The sequence below is a fragment of the Anabas testudineus genome, chromosome 3 (genome assembly GCF_900324465.2).
Source record: "Anabas testudineus chromosome 3, fAnaTes1.2, whole genome shotgun sequence".
NCBI classification, from domain to species: Eukaryota; Metazoa; Chordata; class Actinopteri; order Anabantiformes; family Anabantidae; genus Anabas; species Anabas testudineus.
In genome coordinates, this window is record NC_046612.1 from 2875480 (window position 1) to 2898051 (window position 22572).

At 44.2% G+C, this 22572-nt stretch overlaps 2 protein-coding genes across 4 annotated transcripts; both read right to left on the reverse strand.

Moving 5' to 3' along the window:
• Window positions 1–372: 372 nt before the first annotated feature.
• Window positions 373–17940, reverse strand: esrp2 (epithelial splicing regulatory protein 2). Of its 3 annotated transcripts, none has more exons than XM_026377931.1 (16): window positions 17652–17940; window positions 17361–17513; window positions 16826–16954; window positions 12029–12142; window positions 11465–11579; window positions 11219–11314; window positions 10665–10719; window positions 10034–10144; window positions 9568–9700; window positions 9331–9373; window positions 7534–7835; window positions 5845–6078; window positions 5550–5748; window positions 4573–4777; window positions 4293–4491; window positions 1603–1764 (listed from the first exon to the last, which is right to left on the reverse strand). In XM_026377931.1, the coding sequence occupies exons 2-16, from the start codon at window positions 17490–17492 to the stop codon at window positions 1603–1605; spliced, it is 2229 nt and encodes a 742-aa protein (XP_026233716.1). In that variant the 5' UTR covers window positions 17493–17513; window positions 17652–17940. The 3 variants fall into 3 exon arrangements, with proteins under 3 accessions (XP_026233717.1, XP_026233716.1, XP_026233718.1); XM_026377933.1 differs by lacking the exon at window positions 17652–17940 and adding an exon at window positions 3080–3180 and having other exon boundaries at window positions 1639–1764; window positions 17361–17492; XM_026377932.1 differs by lacking the exon at window positions 17652–17940 and having other exon boundaries at window positions 373–1764; window positions 17361–17492.
• Window positions 17941–20540: 2600 nt separating this feature from the next.
• Window positions 20541–22396, reverse strand: si:dkey-148a17.6 (uncharacterized protein LOC108190685 homolog). The gene has a single exon (XM_026377598.1). It carries the CDS (start codon window positions 21928–21930, stop codon window positions 20845–20847), a length of 1086 nt encoding a protein of 361 aa, XP_026233383.1. The 5' UTR covers window positions 21931–22396; the 3' UTR covers window positions 20541–20844.
• Window positions 22397–22572: the final 176 nt, after the last annotated feature.

A 22572-nucleotide genomic window follows, 5' to 3' on the forward strand; every position in this document is an offset into this window, starting at 1 on the left:
TATCTGCTGATGAAAACTAAGAAGGTTGAAAACACCCGGTAGAGTTCACTGAGCGTGTGCAGTCACTCGTTTGTTTATGGGGCTGCGTAAGATCAGTCAAACTCTTACTGAAGCTTACACTCACTGGTTCTTTCACATTAGACTCAGATTCACTTCACAGATAAAAATGCAGATACAGAACAGATTCGGTGTCATTTCTAAAAGCTCCACGTCTTTGCTTTTTATTCCTTTTCGAACTGCGTGTCGCATACTGCACATATCAACTTTTAAAAAAAAAAAATGTCTTTACCTTTTTACAAATATAAAAATGTCACTGGGCAACGTCTGTTCGATTCATTCACCACGATAGAATGAAGAAAAGTGAAACATGGATCGTTAACTCTTTTTTTTTTTTATTATTGTTTACAGTCTTATACACAGATCTAAATTCATACAAGTGTCAAACTTGCATCAAAAGAAATATTTCCTCGGCACAGTAAAGATGAAAAAACTAAGACAGCTGGCAGCAGATCTGTCGCAGGAAAACTCATGCAGCTTCACACAGTACTCCGGTCAAAAGCAGGAATTAAAGATGCTACAGACTGATCGTTATAAATAGTCTGAAAACAAAAACAGAAGAGATACTGTACAGTAGCTGAGGTCTATCATTATAAAAGGCTTCAGGATACACCTCTGTCCTCCTACATTTAATAACAAAATATCCACTTTTCTAAGGAAATTGGATTAATTAAAATATCAATTTAATAGAATCAATTAACTGATTGGAGCCAAAAATAAAGTAGTGCTTGAAAAGGTCTAAATGTGATGACACTGTTTGTCATATAAATGCTTTGTACAGAGTAGAAAAGAAAAATTAGTTACATGTTGATTGGTGCACTGGCACATCGGTGGTGTCGCCGTAGTTTTAACTAACAGTCCCTGCAGCTCGAGGTTAGTTGAAACTGACAAATGACAGTCGAACAGTACAGTTTCAGTAGTGTAAGTCAGTCTTTATGGCTTTTTCTCTTTTTAATGGCACCGCTGCACAGCTGGAGACCATCAAATGAATAAACATTGTGCATGCACCAACTGTACACACGTCTGTGTTTGCATAGGATCAGAAACTACGACAAATCGAAACCTTGTAGTGATAATTCAGAAATATACAGCAGAGACTGGATGCAGTGGTTTGTATCGAGTCAAGCATTTCAGGATAAACATCTGTACAGTTTTACAGGGGACACATACAGTATACAGAGACACTGATATGGGTTTGACCAGATGCCACACCATCTCTTCTCCATAAACAGCGCTTACAGTAGGAGCTAATACAGCGTAAAATGTTTTGCAGGACGTGAACAAAGTTATAAGCCCGAAAAGAAGCTTAATAACTTCAGCTGCTTCGCCTGCTGATGTCAAAACGTCAACAGTGGCTTCAGGAGTGTCAGCACCAACAGAGTGGGAATAAATCATGGAAAAGGATCAGGTGCCGTTTTAATCGGCGCTAGGATGAAGTGGAACTGGTTTAGGGGAAATCTGTGGTTGAAGAGGGATATTAGGAAGGTGAGTGCTCTTTAGGGAGAGGTTAAATCGAGGTGGGAGGAGAGCAACAGGGGCTACTGGTCAGTTACAGAAGACCAAGTGGACCTGCTGGCCGTAGAAGAGATGGTTGGAGCGCTCGGCTACAGCCTGTCTGGCGATCTCCTCGCTAGGGAAGGTGATCAAGGCCTCGCCGCTGCACTGGCCACTGAAGTTGTACAAGATGAGAACGGCATCTGGTTGGATCTACAGCAAAAAGACAAAGTGGCTTATTTTCATGCAGGTGCATCATCAAAACACCAGGGGGAGCCCACACAGCTGAAGAGAAAAAGGCCCTGGGAAAGATCCTCAAACAGGTTTAGTTAGGTAGAAAAAAGATTAATGGGCAGAGCTGAAGGAGGAAAAGCAGAGTACATGCTGTTCCCAGTGGACCTGAAACCCACAGTAATTATCCATTAGTTTGCATGCATCCTTATCTCGCAATTCAAGTTTGATGCAAAAAAAATAAATAAATAAATAAAGTCCTTAAGACATGCACATGTTAAACGGCACGTAGAATCTACATGTTGGAGAATCACAGCATGAGAGAAGGAGACAAAGGTGAATAATGCACCGAGGACACCGTCCACGGGAAGTTCTGAACCACAACCACGAGGTGGTTCAGTGTAAGAGTGCTGAATCAAGACCAACTAACGCTGCAGCTCGTTTCCTGTCATTATCCTAAAATCAATACTTGTGATAGAAGATGTAATCATCTCGTTCAGTGAGTGGCGTTTTATCATGAATAAATCCTACTGATAATGTCCATGTGAAATTTAACTAAGTGCTACTGTAGCAAAAAACCACGACTCTGAAGATCAAGGTTTCCGAACTTTTCCAGTTCACTTTGAGGAGCAGCAAACAAATAGCTTAACTTTAAAACCTGCAGACTGGACCCTGCATGGGATCATTATCTGTCTGTATCCACAGTGTACTGTCATTATTACTTATAGCTTTAGTTCTAAACAGGTTCCATCTACTAGAAACTGTGCAACAAGCGTCATTTATCATTTATTGTGAGCAGCAGTCCAGACTCAGCACTCGTCTACAGCAGGAGGACTTGAATTATTAGGCAGGTTTGTTTAGGAAGCATCAGGCCGACATGCCGGGTCAGGAGCTCAGAACCTTGACTGCTAGATCAGGCACTTCTAGTCAGACTAGTCCTGCCAAATTGGAATTTGAGGTGTCGCAGTCATTTATAAAATACAATGTACGTGTGGGTTTATTAATGTGATGACACTCGCAGGTGATTTGCAGGTTAAAGATGTAACCATGACTTTAAAATGACTAAAGTATTTGAAGCAGGAACCTTTTATACGTTCGGATTTATCGACTGACTGATGTTTTATGTAACTCAGTGTGAACATTCACATGGTTTCATTCACCTGCAAATCACCAACGTAATGCTCACTGGACAATTCCATGCTTCATGATTCATTGCTGCTTTATGCATTAGTCTAAACACAGAATTTAAGTCTAGGAAGTGCCGTCTCTGCTTCTCCAGTCTGGAGGCTCTTCTTACCTTGGGGCGAGTCCCTAAAGACAAAGCCATTCTTTGGGCTGAATCAGACTCCTGGCCTGTTCGCTCATCTGAACCACGCCGCTGTACTCGTCAGGGGCGTACTACAGATAATGAACGGACAGTCAGGGTGGGAGGACTTCACATTGTTTCACACATGACAGTAAACAGTTTGAGATGCATAAAAAGATGCAGAAGTAAACGCTGTCAAAGGGACAGAAGAGGATCAGCGCCGCCACCAAATAGTATTTGACTTCTGACCGAGTCAGAACGTAAATAATGTTTTCATGGTGCTTCTGATCCTCTTCCCTATAAAAGTGCCACAGGCTTAGAAACACTGTCCTAACAGGCTTCATTTGAACCACACAGAGGGATCTGGCACGGGACTGAGCTGCTGTGGGAACCGTTTTCTCAGCCAGGGCCGGTGTGAAAACACTGCTGCAGCCAGAAAATGCACACTCACTCCATTAAGGATGAAATTACTGAGGTTCAGCCAACAGTCAGGACTGAAGTCAGCTTTACTCACACGCCTCAGCATGAGAAGTTGTTCATGTTTGGTGTTTGCTACCTCCTGAAGTAATCATCCCACATTTGTACCATCTTTACGAAGACATATCGACTTCTTACTGTAACTCAAACATCATTTTAATATTCACCAGGGACCTGAGGACCTGCACATTTTCTAGAGATTAAAAAGGAAATGAGGAGGGGCCGAAATGTCCTCACACCTAATGGAAGAACTCACACTAGTCCTCATAAAGACGGTCATCGAATTACACACACTTAGGGTTATTAGGCTTGTACCAGCACTAAATGACATTAAGACCAAACCAAACCCAGGATCTGAGATCTACAACTGAACTACCTCCTCAGACCTCTCCCCTCCCTCCCCCAACCTGCCAAACAGTGTGGAGCCACACCTGTCAGGGTTCATACCTGCTTTAGAGGACTCCACCTGATTTGGGCTGGCAGCAAAATATATGGGGAAGCACAGTGTGATTTTCAAATTAAAAGCACCAGTGGAAATGGATTCAATGATCCATCAGCTGACGTTAAGTAAAACCTCTCCTATTCTCTACAGTTATACAAGGCTGCTGTGAATGGTTGATGTACGTAACACTACACTCAAAAACCGGTCACAGCTCTAAATCCCTCCGACTACAGATATTTTATTTTAACAGGAGGAAGTGCTACGACATGTTTCACAGGTACTGACCTGATATCCCTGGAAAAAGCTGAGGATGTCCTTCACTCCAGTATTGTAAGGCAGACCCTGCATCCTGACCAGGGCACCAGGTTGGGGGAGCACGGGAGAAGCTGCGGCTGCAGCAGGGTGGGGTTGGGCTACGACTGCTGCTGCCACTGCTCCTGGTGGAGCTGCAAAGTAGCCGACTGTAGAGGGAGAAACTGGAGGGCTAGAAAGAAAGATAGAAGAAGAGTAAACGGGGATGGAAGACAAATAAAGCTCAGTTACCTGTAGCTGGAGCTGTTCTCACCTGGGGTAGTACGCTGTGTAGTTCATGTTCATATTCATGTACAGGTGTGGTTGAGGGGGGTAGTAGGCAAGAGTGTGAGCAGGGTTGTGTGCGGTGGTCTGAGGCGGTCTGGGAGCAGCCAGCAGTGGAGGCTGATAGAGGGCAACCTCAGAGAGACTGGCAGGCAGGGTGGGGAAGGCAGTGTAGGCTGCAGGGGGAGACAGACCTACAGACAGAGACGGGGATGAGACCAGAGTCGGGTTATTTACATGTTTAGTTCAGCACGAACACAGGTGGCGTCTGTGGTGAAGAGTAACGATGACGCTGTAACTTGCTGTGTGCAGCTTTCAACATGTTACCAACAGAACACAGGAGACGAGTCCGACCAGCTGCAAACACATTTTTAAAGTTAGAATCAAGGATTATAAAACTGCAGTCTGCAAAAGACGAATGGATCGTATGGATTATATATTTTAAATTTACCTACAAGGAATCAGAACAGGCAGAAAAGAACATTCACAACTATAAGAACAATATATAGCTTAGAAAAATGTGTCCAAAACACTTTCTGTATGTCATGTGTTGAGCTTCCACAGCTTCCTGTGCCCTTTAGTTTGTCACACTACGGCGCACACACACACACACGGATGTATTTACATACAAACAGCCACTATCAGTGTGAGACCGCGGACAGCTGTGGCTCAGCAGTGAACGGGGAACATGGTGGAACACGACACTGCTGACCTTGTGGAACCTGAATCGTTTCCTGATAAGTCAAAGTAAAAGTGAAATTTCTAGTGAGGATATACAGCGAGTGAAAAAGTCTTGGTTTTACCTTTTCCAGGCCAAAACTATTAAAAATAATTTAAAAAAGAAAGAATACATCCACAGTAACATTTGCTAAAATAATACCGGGAGAAAAAGAAAGTTGTTTTAATTAAAACAGGAAAAAAACAAACTAAAATATCCGAAGAGTCCAGACTGAACTGTTCACTTACAGGGAAGTTTGCAGGGTGGAGGCGAGAGGCCGCTGCGGTTCAGGGTCCCTCCCATCAGCACGATGCTCATCTCCTCAGTGGAGCACTGGAACACCTCCACATACCGGTCCTTCATAGTCTTTTTGTGGCACTTCTGGGCCACCATAAACGCCTTTTCAGGTGACTTCATTTGGATGAAGGCGTCACCAGAGGGCCGACCCTGCAGAGGGACAGAAACAAAACAAACTAACCAAATAAAAGAGGTGGAAAACAGGAAACGGTTCTACACTCTCATCTGAGCCTTCGCCCGTCTGACCTGCTGGTTGAGGACCATGTGGACTCCGTGGGGTTTGATGTCAACAGTGTGCTCTCCCATAAACTCCAGGATGTCTTCAATGCCGGCAGCGTAGGGCAGACCACGGAGGCGGACACAGTCGCGTGTGCTGCTGGCCGCTGGAAGGAAGGGAGGTGTGGCGAGGACGGGGACGGGCACAATGGGTGATGGAGGCAGTGTGGAGATCAGAGGTGTGGACATGTAGCGGTTCAGCACCTGGAAAACACAAGAAATCAAAAGAGATTTACTGTTAATTTTCTTTAAAGGCCTGAAATCCCATGTGACCAACTCTCTTTACAAGCACAGAGGAACTGGAGCAGTGTCAACAGGAGGGTTGACTGGTCGACTTCAATCACTGAAATCTGATGCATGTGCAAATGAGACACAAACACTGAATCAAGTAGGTGGTTAACATTTCACAGCCAACACGAGTGAGCTGAAGGGCAAACCTGCAGTTTCTCAGGGTGATTTTAGAACAGCTCACATGCTTTAGGCAAAAATGCAGCTGCAGTTGTCAGTTGTGCAAACTAATTTTTTTTATTTGGATGTCTTAACTGTGGCGTCACATATTTTCCATACACTGTTTTCTCACCATGTTGTAATGACATCAGGTGTTTTGAAACATTACTGACAGGGGAAGTAGCTGCTCCTCAGACCGTGTTGATGCTTCTCACTCATAAAGTAGAAAGAAATTTTAACATTAATCATTGATTACAAGATGACTTCCCCAGGAACCTTCACGTCAAGAGAAGAAAATCTGATAATTTACTTACACATTTGTCAAGACTTGTAATACGTCTTGTAAATATCAAACTGTGCAAAGAAATATGAGCATGTTTGAATCTATAAGAAAAACCAAATCCACAAGTTCCCCTCTCCACGTCAACAGTCTCAGTTACACAGACCTTCACTGCCCGTCCAAAAATAAAGTCACCGCCTGGATTTAACTAAGCAAATAGGTACAGTAAGAGCCTCCCATTGGTTAATTACTGCATGGATGATTAGTTATTTAACTCTAACTGATGCAGTGAGTAGCTTCTTATTTCTTAAACAACCATGTCTGAAGACTCATCCTGTGGTCGGGGAAAAGATGTTCATCTGTTTCAGAAGGTTCAAATTATTGATGTGAATCAAAGAAAACATCTGAGGAGATTGATGAAACTACTAAAACTGGGTTAAGAAATGTCCAATGGAAGAAGGTCATGTGGTCTGATGAGTCCAGATTTACCCTGTTCCAGAGTGATGGAGCATCAGGGGAAGAAGCTGGGAGGTGAAGTGATGCACCCATCATGTCTAGTGCCTACTGTACAAGTCTGTGGGGGCAGTAATATGAGGTTGCTGCAGTTGGTCAGGTCGAGGTTCAGCAACGTTACGAGTCCAAAGAATGAGGTCAGCTGACTACCTGAATATACTGAATGACCAGGTTATTAATCAATGGATTTTTTCTCTGACATATTCCAAGATGATAATGTCAGGATTCATCAGGTACACACACACACACACACACTCACACTCACACTCACACTCACACTCACACTCACACTCACACTCACACTCACACTCACACTCACACTCACACTCACACTCACACACACACACACTCACACACACACACACTATGTCCACTATGTTCAGCGTCTTATTTGAATCTGAATCCAAAATCATTTTTACCTGTTGCACCTCAGCTGCAGTACTTCGGAACAGCTCAATATATCGCTTCCCCAGGATCTGCTTGTGCTTCTTCAGGGCGTTCTGGGCATATTCTTCGCAGGAGAAGAGCACAAAAGCATCGCCAGTAGGCCGTCCGTCAGGGTACTTGACAAAGAGCAGGCCCTCCGAACCATCTGTAACTGGGCTCTCGGGACCAAGGAAAGACAGCACTTCCTGGGGCGTGGCTGTAAACGGCAACCCTCGCATTCGGATAATCACCTGGTTCTCCTTGGACAGGAACTGGGTCACCTCGTTAGACGTGCCTAGAGTCAGAGAAAAGCTTGACTTTAGCTACTGGCATAAATCAGACCACCCCAGTGTGATTCATTTTATTATTGTACTTTTTATCCTGGTGTTGGGGTCCAACCTTCTGTCTGCAGAACACACCTTACCCTGCAGTAATGCTCACTGTGCACAAAACCCTCCATCAAGACAGTAAGTTTTCTATAAACACCTGATAGACACTAGAGTTTACAGCCATGCTAGCTGCTCTGAGCGGTGTGCATGATGTTTAGCAGGTAAATGTAATGTGTTGTCTCACGTTTTACGCACTGACCTGCATTTTGTTTCCCGTTTGTGTTTACATCCCATTCCTCTTTCCTCTGCTATAGTTGACAAAGACTTGCTAATTTTATATGATATTATATGGAAACTATAAAAACAAAGCTTCTTGTTCTGCACTGAAGCCTTCAATTTGAAACTTACTCCATCTGGTGTCCTGCCATCAAACCAACTGTTCTCCAGTTGCAGAAAGTACACAAACATGTGCTCAGAGTTTTCTGTGTGTTAAACAGCAATTAAAAGCATGTGAAGAACAGCATTTTGATGACCTCTCAACATATGACTTGTGAGTGATTAAGTTAACAATTGCTGACTTAATCAATACTTATCTGACTAGTATTTTACTCATCATGTAAAATAACAACGTTAAAGGAGTGAACCAATGATCTGTTCTGCCAACGAGGAGACAGCGTTTTATCATGTGAAGTGACTGGTTTCATTTTCTACAACCACAACATTGTTTGGGTTATTTATTTACATGTCTACAGCTTTTATTTCTATTGGTAAATAGAAAGTTATTTCTGCCGGAACTATCCGGTTAAAGTCCAACGTGCTGTCAGTCCGTATTGATCTTTACTCAGAGTAAAGTCCACCGTCGCACTGGCAGCCACTGTGGGTTATCTGTGACGAGTGACTGTGTTGCTTTGTCTACTATCTCTGTCCTGTGGAACTGCCGGCTGCTGCTCTACGGTCCACAGGCCCTGGGCCCTACTTTTGTCTCTTCACACCCTCTTTGTATCAGCACTGAGCCGGTCCTTTCACCGGCCTTCCGCTCTCTCTCCCTCAGGGGAGTCGAGCTCGAGGCTGAACTGAACAGGTGAACTGCTGTTAGCCGAGAGTGAAATTTCTCTGTAACTGGCCTTTGAGGGGTTAGGGCTGGGGATGAGGCGGGAGCGGGGTGGGGAAGTGGGTAGTGAGGGAAGCTCCTCACAAAGCGCCTTTCATTAGACCGAGATAAGCTGCTCGAGAATCACTGGGATGAGGCAAAGACACAGGTAACAGGAGAGAGAGCCAGAGCACAAATGAGCTCCTTTACAGTCAATAAAGAGCTGCTTTTCTTTTTTACAGATGTGGAAGGCTCTTGTTTTTCCTCAAAGATGCAGAAAACCCATGAAATAGAAGGCTACTGCACACGAACACAGAGCTATTCTGTGAGTCTTCAAACAAACACAACAAGAAGAAAATCTGAGATCTAACCTCCAGCAATCTTGAGGAACTCCTCTCCTGTGGCCTTGTAGACCTGCACAGAGGAAAACTGGATCAATTTAACTCACAGATGCAACATAAATACAAATGCAATAAATCCCACAAGCTCTGATCCATTTCAAGTCACACAGAGCCTGAAAGTATAATGGTGTTCAGCTAAACACATTTTTCATTATTAAAACAACACCAAACGTTAGAATTAAACTAGAGCTAAATGCTGGTTCTGACCTCGATGTAGCGGCTCCCCATGTGATGCTTGTGGCGCTCCAGGGCCAGGTCCCTGTGCTCCGAGTTGATGAAACGAACTAAGGCCTCACCGTTCCTCCGGCCCTGAGCGTTGAGACACAGAGCGACGCCACCTCTACAACACAGGGACACGTGAGTTAGTTCATGATACGGAGTCAGGAACAGGTTATGATGTATGATGTCAACAGGGAAGCCCAACGGCTTCTTAAAGGAATAGTTTGTCATTTTGGAAACAGAGAAACTTTTTTAAAAACCACACAGGATAAACTTTAATGTTTTCATGGTCACAATAGACAAAGGATGGAGGAATTTTGGACTCGCAATTGTAAACCTGAGCAGCAGCTGGTTCAAAAAAAGCAAACAGAAACATGTCCATCGTGCTGACGGCTCTCGACTTCTAACTAATAAGTCTAAGATTAATAAATAAGTCCCACTGAGTTTCACGTACTTGGCAATATTGAGGCCTTTAAAGAAGCGAGCAATGTCTTGGTCTGATGACTGCCATGGAAGCCCCCGTGCTCTGATCACTGTCTCACTGTCCACTGGCTCCGTCTTACTGCTGCAAACAGGGAGGAAAAAATGATTTTAACAGATTGTAGCAGTAATAAATAAATAAACAATTAGATTATTTAAATATGTTTTTTTTCTGCAAACAACTCTCGTTTTCAGAAGTAAATATAAATACACCATCTCTCCTTAAACTTGAACCAACTGTTCACAGATTGAAACCACTCAGAGTAAGTGCTTAACACGGTAACGCACTCCCATGATTAAATGTCGGGGGGTTGTCGAGGTGACGCGCTCTTGGCTGTCTGAGAGCAGCAGGATTTGGTGCTCTGCTACTAGATAGCCAGGTAAGCACTTGATGGCAAAGTTGGACCGCTTTAATGACACACTTGTGGTTCCCTTGTTGCTGTAATCAATGCTAAGAGCGAGAGATCTGAGGTCTGAATACGGCTGGAAGGGGGGGGGGGGGGGGGGGTTGTCGGTCTGTAAACACCACTGCTGACAGGTGTGGCAGAAACATATGCTCAGAAAAGGTGAGATAAACGTGCATGTATGGAAAAGTTCACACTCACCATGTGCCGGAATCAAACTTGTACTTCACTGTTTCAACACAGGAGAACTTGTGATCTAAAAAAGAAGAAGAAGAAGAAGAAATAAGTATTTATTGTAGCATCGTAAAGATCGAAAATAGCGTTTCCTCTTGTGTGACGAACAGTTTCACCCTGCAGTGTGAGATTTGAGCACTCCCTGTGCATTCCTGTCACCTCTCACACCCAAAGGAAGACGTGCTCGGCTGTCAGTAGGGGGGCAAAGACAGAGGGGAACGCCACAGTGACGACGGAACATATCAGATTAAAGTCGGATTTATTTGAACTGTAACATATCTGGAGTCATCTTACAGTCGTCTACTTACGATCTGTGCTTTTAAGAACACGTTATAAACATTGTGGAACAATGGGCTTAGCTCTGTGGTCACACTGCTGACTATAAAAGACACACAGAGAGATAATCGCTTCAGGTGGCTGATCTTCCCACGGACCTGGTGCCTTCCTACTTTCACTGATAATCATTCAGCCCGTTGGTCAAAGTCGAATCACTTACGGTGCCGATTCTGGGGAAGACTTACTGTAGGGCTCAGCCAGGATGCAGAGTATCAGCTGCACCATGCTCCTCACCTCCCTCACTCCCATCAGCTGCTCTGACACAGCAGGAAGACCAACATCTGTGCACACAGTTGAGGATGTTGCTGCTATTGTGATTTAATTCTACACACAAACAGAAATACATCCTTCTGCAAAGGGTTAGCCCCAACCCCAACGTGATCCCTGAAATATTTTGTCCAAATGACTCGACGCTGGTTAGCGAAGGATACACTCCAGCATGGAGGCAGGTGTGAGCTTCTGCACGGGGCCGGCACTGGGGCAGCATTTGTGAAACTCTTTCCTCAGGTCCACGAATGAAAAGAAACATTCAGGAAGGACGAGATTCTAAAAAAGGAAGTAAAAAAAGAAAGTGATGCGGTGTGGCACCAGGAAAATATGACAGGAAGCTACGAGACGGACAGATGAAAAATAAAAAAACTGAGAGGTGGTAGGTGTGAGTGTGTGTGTGTGTGTGTGTGTCTCGACATCATCTGTGTCAGAGTTAAAGGCAGAAACACTCAAAAAACACCCCCTCAAAGTTTTCCAGAAATTAATATTTATCACATAACATCACTTAATGAAACCGTACACAGAGAAGAACACAACCGGTTTGTTTAGTCTGATTCCAAAACACAGCATGACGTGTCCAGCAGCTGGCAAAAAACACTTAGTGGAAACGTGTTTTCATTTCAACAAAGACTCTACAACACGGTAAATAAGCTCAAAAGCTAGAATCTTACTCTCAGAGAGCTCGACATAAAGAGTGGATAAAAAAAAACTGCAGGATCTTTTACCTTTTTGGAAGCTTCGGGGTGGAGGGCCTGTCGGATGATGAGGGGACTGTTGACACAGATTGTGTAAGAGCTCCTGCCGAGGCATTTCACTTCTGATGACACCGACTGGTGGAACTGTGCAGTGAAATGGAGCGACAGTTCATTATCTCAGAGAAGAGGCCATTTATGCAATGAACATGCAAACACAATGATATACCTGTCAAACAGGGTTCACGTGCGTGTTGTGCAAACATCCACTGTGTGAAAGTGAGGATCACACGGTGAACGAAGCTAAAAGCAGCAGGTGAAGCTGCTGTTGTGTTTGACATCCGACCCTGCATGCGTTTGTTTCTCATTAGGAACGAGGCTTGTTGAACAGGTTTTAGCATTTGCAGACAAAGGGAAGAGGAATGATCACAGCACTAATCAGCGGATCACAGGTTTCTCTGAGCACGACCAACAGTCACAGGCAGACGAGAAGAAAAACAAACCATTCAGGTCCAACCTGTCGGCTGCACTTTACATAAATCGATGGAAACAACACGCGATTCTAAATTCAACAAACTCCAACACATGCGACACATTATTTATAACCAACTTGCTGAGATGATGACAGGTTTTCAGATGACCGTGTACGATACAAAGACTTCAAGACTAACTCCTGAGGTTATTAAGTGTTAGCGTCCTCAAACATTTGTTAGTTCAGCAGCCTGAGCATCCTGCAGAAATCTATTTTGTTTGTCTCCTCCATCCACACATTACCGACATTGGAAAGCAAATGTCTCGCAGGCCATTTGAAGGGGGCGAGGGGCCCGTTACAGGGGATATCTCTGCATCTCTTACTTTGCATAATACGGGCTTGTATCCACTTGTTCCTCGGTGTGATGGTATAATGTAGAGACTACCTTCTTTCCCCTTGCTCCTCCCAGAAAAGTCAGACTGTCTGGAATTGAGACCCCCTTAAACTCAACAACTGACTGGTTTCCAATGGCCACTGGCTACAAACGACAGATCTTCAAACACGGGGAGAGTATTAGGGAGCATGTCCCAGCGTGCACCTCTAACAGTCAGAGAGAAATCCAGGGCTATTTGGCAACAGCATCGAGCTGCAGACGAGGGAACAAATGCTTCAGGGTTAGATTAAGGGGGTTTTAGGGTGGCGGGGAAAATAAAACAAGAGTTGTTTGGTTATTTACAGCGGGAGCGTGAACATCAGCAGATCGATTGGTTTTACACTGCGACGGTGAGCCTCACACCAGAGGCAGAAGGTTCATGACTTGATGGGAAGAGTTCGCTGTAATTTGTTGATGAGGATGAAGATTAAATGTGGTGAAACGACACACGGGTTATTGAGATGAATAAAAGTTTTCAAAGCCACCGTCAGTCAAATGTTATTTAACACACTCCCAGTATGAACCAACAGAACTCCTGGGCACCATCAACGATAATTTTATGTCTGAGTCAATCCACTGCTAAACAGTGGTGGTCTGTTGAACAGTATCAACAGACCCCCGTAACATTACTCACTACACTTCCTGCAGCACTTTTACTTTTAAAAGCTTTTCTAATCCAAAGACTTTTTATTATTCTTATTATTAGAACATGACACTGTGCAGATTAATGGACCAGCATATTTTAAGCACAGTCATACTGTACAATGTTATGTTTACAGTGGTGACAGGGCGAATGTTTGCACATAGCTGTGCACGCAGCTCCACCTTGGTCAATTACTAAAGCCGGATTATTGAGAGAAAAGCAAATGGTATAAAGGAGGAGGCCGACACACCCTCTCCCTTTCTCCTCTGTGTAAAACAGTTTTAATTGAGCAAACAAGTTGGACTGAAGACAATTTGTTCAGTGACAACACTGATGTGACCGAGTCAAACTCACGAAAGTAAGAAATAAAGTGTTGTTAAATGTACATGGAAGGAAATCTAGTCCTATTTAAAACAACACTGTTATTATGTGAAAGACAACACAACCACAAAAATATGTTCAATGTTCTTACTGCAAAAAGATATGAAAATCAACATTCAGCTCTTTCATTTCCAGTTCTTATTACAGTCATAATCATTCTTGACGGGCTTTGGATCCTCACCAATGACATAATCATGTGGAGAAGAAACTCATTTTAGTTTAATTCAAAAATTCCCCAGCATTTCCACACGAGGGGGAGGAAGTGGCCTTTGAACACGGTCCTATCAGAGTGTGCTCTCCGGTGCAGCCGGACTGATTGTAGGTGAGGTAGGGTGGTGGTGGCTGAAGCAAACTCCGATAAGAGCAGCAGGGAGTGTCGCGTCATGAGGAAACTCGAGGCACTCGTGTTGTTTTGATAGATCCAAGAACAACGTGGATAAAAAAAAGACAACGATTCCAGTTTTAGCGTCACCTTAAATAACAAACTGACCTTATATGAGCTTAATGTATTAAAAACTACAGCTGCTGCTTCTCTGCAGAAACTTAATGCTAAAAGGAGCAGTGCGTGTAAAACTGAAACATGCAAACGCTAAAGAAAACCACAGAGCCTGTTTGCTCACGCAACATGAAGTCTCACAACAACCTCCAATTAAAATGTGTCCAACTTATTTATCCTTATTAGAGTAAATCAGGTCACTGCAGTGGATGTAGATACAGTCACCAGTGACTCGGCTGCTTGTGTGCATGAAGACACCGTCGCTGTAGCAACAGGCACAAAAGTCAACTTAAAAAAAACCCTGAAGATCTCGACACAAATAACAAATGGCAAAACGTGTTATTTCAGTCTAAGGAATCTTGGGACACACCCAGTAGAGACGACAGAGGTGATGATGAGCTGTAAAAACTTTATCATCAAAGTTTGGCTTCATACAAATCCCAGTGATTTGTGCGTGTCATCTCTCCGCAGCCTTTTGGCAAAGCGCTGCGTGACTCACTGCTGGATGTGACTGATCATGTTAACGATCTTACAACATGGCTGCCCGGGCAAGCAAAGCACCAACTATTAGGAACTGAACGGAGAAATCAGCGGTTCACAGTGTTTTTTAAAACAGTAAAGTGTTGAGTTACAGGAAAAGAAATATCTTTGATACATGTTCTGATTAGTTTGGTCAACACTGAGATGTTTTAATGAGATAACTACTTTAATGAGCAAACACGGCAGCTGCTTGGTCAAAGAGGCTTAAAACACGAGTTTGTTTGTGTGTCTGTTCGTTCTACATCGAACACGGCGAGGTAACAATTCTCTGCACCTGAATGTGCGACAGGTGCCTCCTCTAGAGACGACTCCCACTGTCTGACTTGGGCTGCAGTATTTCTCACTGTTAGTACTATTGGTGTAATTCCTGTGGGCTAATTGGCTCCTCTGTGGTTTTCAAGCTGCCTGACTGTGCGACTGGATGCTTACAGGCTCTGCAGATCAACCACGAAACGTGCCACAGCCTGGCTGAGAGTTTCAGCTTCAGGCTTTAGGGAGCGGCTGTGAAGGAACGGGGTTCACAAGACAAAACAAGAGCATCGATGCGTGAGAGAGCGTGGCACAATAACTGTGGTGTCACCGAGCACAGAAGGACTTCACAGATCCGGATGTAACAGAGGCTCAAGAAATTAAACGCTGTGCATTCAAAATGACAAGTGTCAAACAGCTCTGCGAATCCCTCCGGCCTTTTGTCACCTAATAAATATTTTACCAAAGAAAAGCAGCAGATGACCTTGGGAGCTCTGACCACACAGGTCTATGTCACAAGGCTGCAAACAGGAAGCAGCTGTTTGTTTCATTTGAGCTCTGAATACTCTGAAGTGGGTGAATTTAAAAAAGACTGAACCACATCCAGGCTTCAAACTATCAAATGCTGAAGGATAAAACTAATCTTAGAGTGACCAATAGGGAGAGAAAGTACCTGGAGAGACAAAGGCTTGAACAGAACAAACTGATTACTTGGTTAATGTTTGAAGGTTCAGCACACAAACTGACCGACGGCAGAGCTCAAGTCTTTGCACGTCTGCTGTGAGCTACCACAGGACTGAGAGACCAGAAGCTCCCATTAGACTAATGTTGAGGGGCATAAACCCAACAACAACACGTCCCTCCTCAAAAGAGTTAAGAAACAAACACGAAACACCTTCCACTGAACACACAGAACAACCTGCTGGTGACAGGAGTGGACACTTTGTGCTGCAGCATCATAAGTGGAGGTTTAACAGTGGAAGACGGGAAAGGTGCAAACAAACACTCGTTCACAGGCGGCTGAGAAAACATATTGGGCAACATGAGCACTTGGGTCAAAGCGTTTCTTTCCAGGGGAGGAACCAGAAATCAAATCCAGGTCTTAGTCACGAAGAAGCGCTGCGACCAGCTGCCTACTCCGTCTGTCCTGTAGCCTGAAAGCAAGGTGCGGCCCCAGGTAAACATTCAAGCTTCCAGATGTCTGCAGCGCACATCAGGCCGAGACAAGACTAGACCTGCGCCTCGTCGTTATCTCCAGGCGCCTCTGGCTCCATCAGAGCTGAGCTCAGACTGACTGTCAGAAACAAACCGGTGACACAGTTCAACCAAGAGAAAGAAGGTTGTGTGGTGGTCGACGCTCTTCAAGTTAAAGCCTAACACACACACACACACACACACACACACACACTTATACACACACACACTTATACACACACACCTTTGGGCCAAAACCCGTCAGAGGAAAATTGAGTGTGCTGTTGTCAAACTGCATAAATCAAGTTCAGCAGCTCGAACTCCACCTTGGTGAACTCCACCTTGGTGAACTCCACCTTGGTGAACTCCACCTTGGTAGGAACCTGAGAACCCGGACTTTTTAAGGCCTCCTCCACACTCACCTGTTGCAGAACTTTATCCAGGGGCTCGGCGGTGACGGTGTCGTCCAGAGACAGTCCTGTCTCCTCTTTACACTGGTCTGTCAACTCCAAAGTGTCTGGCTTGACAAGACATCTGTGAAGCTTCCCGACCTGTGGAGGATTCAACGATTCATGGCGCAGTGAACAGATTAAAACCAGTTTCCAGCTACAACCCCCACATTCAGGAAATGAACTCTACAAAAGGTCAAACTAACTATTGACAATGTAGCTGCAAAAAGCACGTAATTGTCAATACAGCGGAGTTTGTGCTGACAGGTCAAACCAACAAGGTGCGTTTCCTCCATGAGGTGGATTTCCAGCCTCACCTGGCTGCTCACCTGTGGAAGGTGAATGAAGCCGCGTCAGGCAGCTCGGAGCCGTGTGGAGACGCAGTGAGCGCGCACACCGTGTTGGTTTCTCTGTCAGCTCGACCACTCCGGGTTCACACTAGACCACTAAACAGTCTGGGTACACAAGGAACCGTACAACGAACGAACGGGTCAGAAAAGGTTCGTACCTTTTTCTCATGTAGATCCACAATTTGCCACACCAACAGAATTATTTCCCTCTCATCCGAACCCAGTTTACCCCCATTTGCACCAGCTGTTGCCCCAAAGAACACCACCAGAGTATCACTGTGCGAAGCCATCAGGGACCACAAGGGTAAAAACTACAATTAAAGCAAAGATTAAAATAAAAAATAACACGAGGGTTCACCTTGTTCCAAGTGATAAGAAGAGCGAACAAAAGCGCTGAAGGCTCAATGGAGGTAAACGGACAGAGAGCGGGGAGCGGACAGAGACTCTACCTGAGCACTGGAGCTCGATCCAGAGATACTGGTTGAACTGGAAACGAAGCTGCAGATCCGTGTTGGTTTCACACCAACTCCATTACGAGTCCTGCTGGTTTTTCTATTTTTTCCTCAGTTACCTGTGTGGCTCGGCCTCTGCGCGAGGACAACCCCGTCCGCGGCGCCCATTGGCTGGTTTGGAAAGGTGAGGGCGGGACGCGGAGGTGAGTGCTGCAATCTCATTTGTCGGCTGTGTTGAGTGAGGAAGTGGTTTGGACGACAGGCCTGAGAGCTCCATGAGGCAGAGGCCGAGTGTGACATGAAGAGGACACAGGAGCGCACAGGGACCTGGTTCAGAGAAATCCACCTGTACTGAAACTGGTTTTAAAACTACTAATATAATAACTGCAGGTTCTGAGTGTGTTTGACTGACAGTAGCTACAACATAACACAACATTATAAACTTTAGGTTCCTGCTGAAGTTTCTACACGTTCGTCTGGTTAAGTAGTTTTAGGTGAACGGTAGAAGTGAATCCAGGACTAACACACAGATTATTTTCTATTTCCTGTGACCGTGGATCCTTTCGTGGTTTCAGTTGAGTCCTCTTCAGACGATGACAGACGTCACATCGTTTCCCGGCTTGTTTACTTCCTTCTCATGACTCGAGCAGCGATTACAGAGGCTCAATGTGTAGTGACAGTCAAATCTGAAACGCTCCACAAGTCCTCACTGGCCTGGTGGAGACTTTTCTCTTGGCTCGGTTCCCAGACGCCATGTTTTGTTGCTCCTGACACTCCTCCAGTGTCTCGGCCTGCTGTGGCCCAGCAGATCGTCTGCCTGCCTCCTCTCACTCGTTTAAATCCCCTGACCTCAGGACTAATTCCTCGTGTGGACTCGATGTTTTCCAGCTGAACCAGTCTGATTAGTTGAGGGACACACAGGGAAACACTTCAGCTGAAACTCTAGACGCATAACGTTATACCTCCACCTCCACCACAACAACAGCAGCAGCAGTAAGGAGCTCCTCCACCTGACATCACATTGCAGACAAGCTTATACACGTTGTCTGTCTGTGGCACTGACCAAACAAAAAGCTGAACAACTACGAGACTAATGCGAGTCACTGAGTCAGCAGCAGAAACAGAGTCGGAGGCCTGGAGACACCTCTGAGTCAGGGTAACACGGTTGGGACTGTCCCACGGTGTCCGGTGGTTCTGGAAGTCACGGGTCACCTTTAAAAGATGATTCTGATGTGATTACTAAAAGAAACGGCTGCTTATAGTCAAACCTATCAGGGCCGTGCAGGAAGATGTGATATGATACAAACACATATCGTAGGAATAAAGTCACAATGAAAAGCAACAGGTTAGTTAGGAACAGACTCTGTTTCCTTCATTCTAGATTATTACTACTTCCTCCCTGCTACAATTCAGGGAAACTCTGAACATTTTACCTTTAAAATCAACATTTTCTCCTTTAAAAAAGTGTAATTTCACTTGTGTGTTCCCCCCAACATTTGTTTTTCCATTGCCACTAACTAGAAAGTTAGTCCTTCTACTCGATGCGGTTGACTTTTTTTTGTGCACAGGACAGAGTGATAATTCACTGAAATACACTGATAATGAGCTGCACTGCTGATGTTGTCTCATCCTGTGCACGTGTTGCTTCCTCATTCTGAGGAGAGGTTTGTGCCTTAGACTCAGCTTAGTTTTGAGAGTCAGACTCCTCATTTTGTTGTCACACCCTTTGCAATCTGTAATTTTCCACTGTCACAGTTAGACTAATCCTAACTCACGAATAGTTAAAGGCTCCACAAAGGTGATGAGTCCTGTCACAGCAGCTTTATTCAATCATCAGTTCATTAGGATAATGAGCTTTCTCATGAGCATCGATGGGAAAATCATTAAAGTGGAAATGTTTGTTCCTAAAACTGCACATTTCACCATTTTCTCTATAAGTTGTGTTAAGAACTACATGCAGTCCAATCCGAGTTACTCAAAAAGGGTCATGAACTGTCACAAACTTGAAATTATGTGTAATTGGTTCAGTTCAATTGAGTCACACAGTTTCTTTTCTCACTGTCATTTCAGAAAACAGACAAACTCACAGTAGCTGGAATTTTAGATTAAATGGTTAAATAAACTACTTACTGTGTGTATGTTGTAGTAACGCGTATGAGGGATAATTCAGGGATTTAGGTGAGGACCTCTGGAAAATTTTTTAGAGAATCTTATAATAATATTTAAATATAAACAGAACATAATATAACAGGTGTTATAATTGTGACAAAACTTGCTGTCACTGCCATCTGCTGGTTCGGGTTGTTGGTGAAAACAGTTTGGTGTAGTTGTGGCAACAAACTCAGTTTAGTAAAATAAGAGGATATTATAAATATTATACTGATCTGTGCTTTTAAAAATATCAGTAAATAAGCTGACATCGAGCTCTTTCGCTCCAAATCTTTATAAGACTATGACAAACATTAAGGAGCGATTCCGCTTTTTGCAGCTCCGCACAGGGAACGTGTCATGTTGCAATCTTTTCAAAAGAGGAAGTTGAAACCATGACTGTTGTCTGTAGTGGGATACCAGGACAGATGTTAAAATATTTTTTTATGAGTGAAAAACATTTTTACAATAATAATGTCTTTACTAAGAGAAATATAATATTATAGGTGAATTAAGCACATTTGATACAAGACATTACAGCTGTCCAAGACGGTCTTTCTTTATCAAGATGGTCAAAATCTGTGAGGGGAATTTCTTTGAGGCAAGTGTAAAAAAGTGAGAATTGACAAATGTCACCACACAGTTATCATTTGGAAACCTGCAGTTTTCTGTCTATTCTATTCTGTCCATGTTCCCACGCTCTTTCTCACACTTCAAGAAGTCCACATTAAACAGTTCCTCCTTTTAGGCAGCAACAAGATCTAAACACAGCATTTTTACAAAAACTTTACATGGAGACATGTTTACATAAGTATTTATTGAAGTATTTTGAAAACTAAATGGCACAAATCTAAACACATCATGTATATAACATGTATAAATACGTGTAACAGGGCATTTATTGCACAGATAAAGGCTGACTATGTTATAATTTGAATATAGCTTCATTTAATGCAGAACGTTGTTTATTAAAAAATACAAACAGCACAAATGATATGTACACACACACACAGCACAGACCCCACCTCACACATTTTCAATATCAGGATGGATTCTTCTCACACATATTCATTAAGATGTCCATCTGGTCTTTTGACTCCAGCGTACACTGAGAGCTGTTGGTCTGGTTGCTGTGCCGTTTGGACACGTAGGACATCTCTCTGTTTCCCTCACCTGGAGATGTGCTGGAGATGTGGTGGAAGAGCTTCTGGATGCCGGTGTCACGCAGGGAGCTCCTGAAGGAACGAGCGGCAAACATGTAAAGGATGGGGTTAACGGTGCTGCTGATGAAGACCATCGCTCCTGCGACGAAGGTCATGGTGCTCCTGACTTCCTCCAAACTATGTCCTGTATTGGGGAAGGGGTGTTCGATGGCCATGTAGACGAAGAAGAGGACATTTCCAATGTGATGAGGCGTCCAGCAAATGGCAAACACGACCACTACACTGGCTATAAGAACAGTAGACTTGCGTTTGGACTTGAACGTCATCTGAGTGATCCGGCTGCACAGGCAGCCGTAGCACACCACCAGGATGGAGAAGGGCAGTATGTAGCCCACCAGCGTCTCTAGCAGCAGGCACATCAGCTCCTGGGTCACAGAGGTGTACTCCCTGGACAGACATCTGTCCTCACCAGAATTGTTACCAACAACCTGTGTTGGTATCACAGGGATGCTGAACAGGAACGCTGCAGTCCATAGGACCAGCAGAACCTTATCCAGGGCCTTTTTCCTCTTCCATTCAGCTGAGGCAAAGGGGTAACGCACAGCCACAAAACGCTCCACGCTCATCACAGTGATGAGGAACACGCTGCTGTACATACAGGCGTTGATGATGTAGACCATGCCTTTACAGAAGGCCTCACCAAACACCCAGGAGCGGGCCAGGGAGTAGATCCACAGAGGCAGGGTGATGACGACCAGCAGGTCTGCAGCAGCCAGGTGCAGGATGAGCACTATGGTGTGGGAACGCTGCTTGACGTGTCTCAGAATAGTCCAGATCACCAGCAGGTTCCCTGGAACTCCTACGAGGAAGGACAGGCCCAGGATCACACAAGCTACCAGTGTCCCAGTGTCGAAGTCGTCAGTGTCCATTATGTATAAAGAAGATTGTTCTGCTGAGAGGTTCATGGTCCGAGTGTATGTGCTGACAGCGGTGTCTGCAAGGAGAGAAAACAAAGTGCTGCACAAGCAAGTCTTGACTTCCCTCTATGAGAAGACTGCACAGGAACAGGGTTTCCTCACAGGCCTGTCTGAGATACAGAGGGTTGATTTAAGCAGCCTTCCTACGTATCTGGAAGTTGCGTAATGGCAACTAGACTTCTTGTTTGAAAGCTTCTCTAGTTATTTAACTAGTCCATGATTTCAGATGCCCTCACCTGAACTCCAATAAGTCCGAAAATGTAATGATCTAAAATGATCCACATGACAGTGAACGATGGGCAACTCTGTGATATACTAACAACATAACAAGAAGAGGTACTGAATGACCAAGTGCATTCGAACAAAGCTGGTGAAGTAGATGGGAAACGTGACATGTTAATAAATGACTTCAATAAACCCTCATGTCATAGTTTATACACTTTTCACTCAGGTACTGTCAAATATAAAATGCTCCAAAACAAGTGACACAACCATGGGTTTCATTTTAGCCACTGGATGATCACATGTTTCTATGTAAAGCAGAACTTTTAGAAAATGATGAGACATGTTTCAGGCGTCATGTTTTTGATTTACCTCAACTTTATGACTCAGTTTTTATATCAAGGTCAA

Excerpts from the sequence above, each read along its gene's own strand:
- esrp2 (XM_026377932.1), bottom strand. The coding sequence starts at position 17,492 with ATGGCTTCGCACAGTGATACTCTGGTGGTGTTCTTTGGGGCAACAGCT. Across the intron at positions 11,315-11,464 it reads ACCTGCCTCCATGCTGGAGT|ATGTTGGTCTTCCTGCTGTG; the intron begins GTATCCTTCGCT and ends CTGTGTGCACAG. Across the intron at positions 7,836-9,330 it reads GTTCCTCAAGATTGCTGGAG|GCACGTCTAACGAGGTGACC; the intron begins GTTAGATCTCAG and ends CTCTGACTCTAG.
- si:dkey-148a17.6 (XM_026377598.1), bottom strand. The coding sequence starts at position 21,930 with ATGAACCTCTCAGCAGAACAATCTTCTTTATACATAATGGACACTGAC.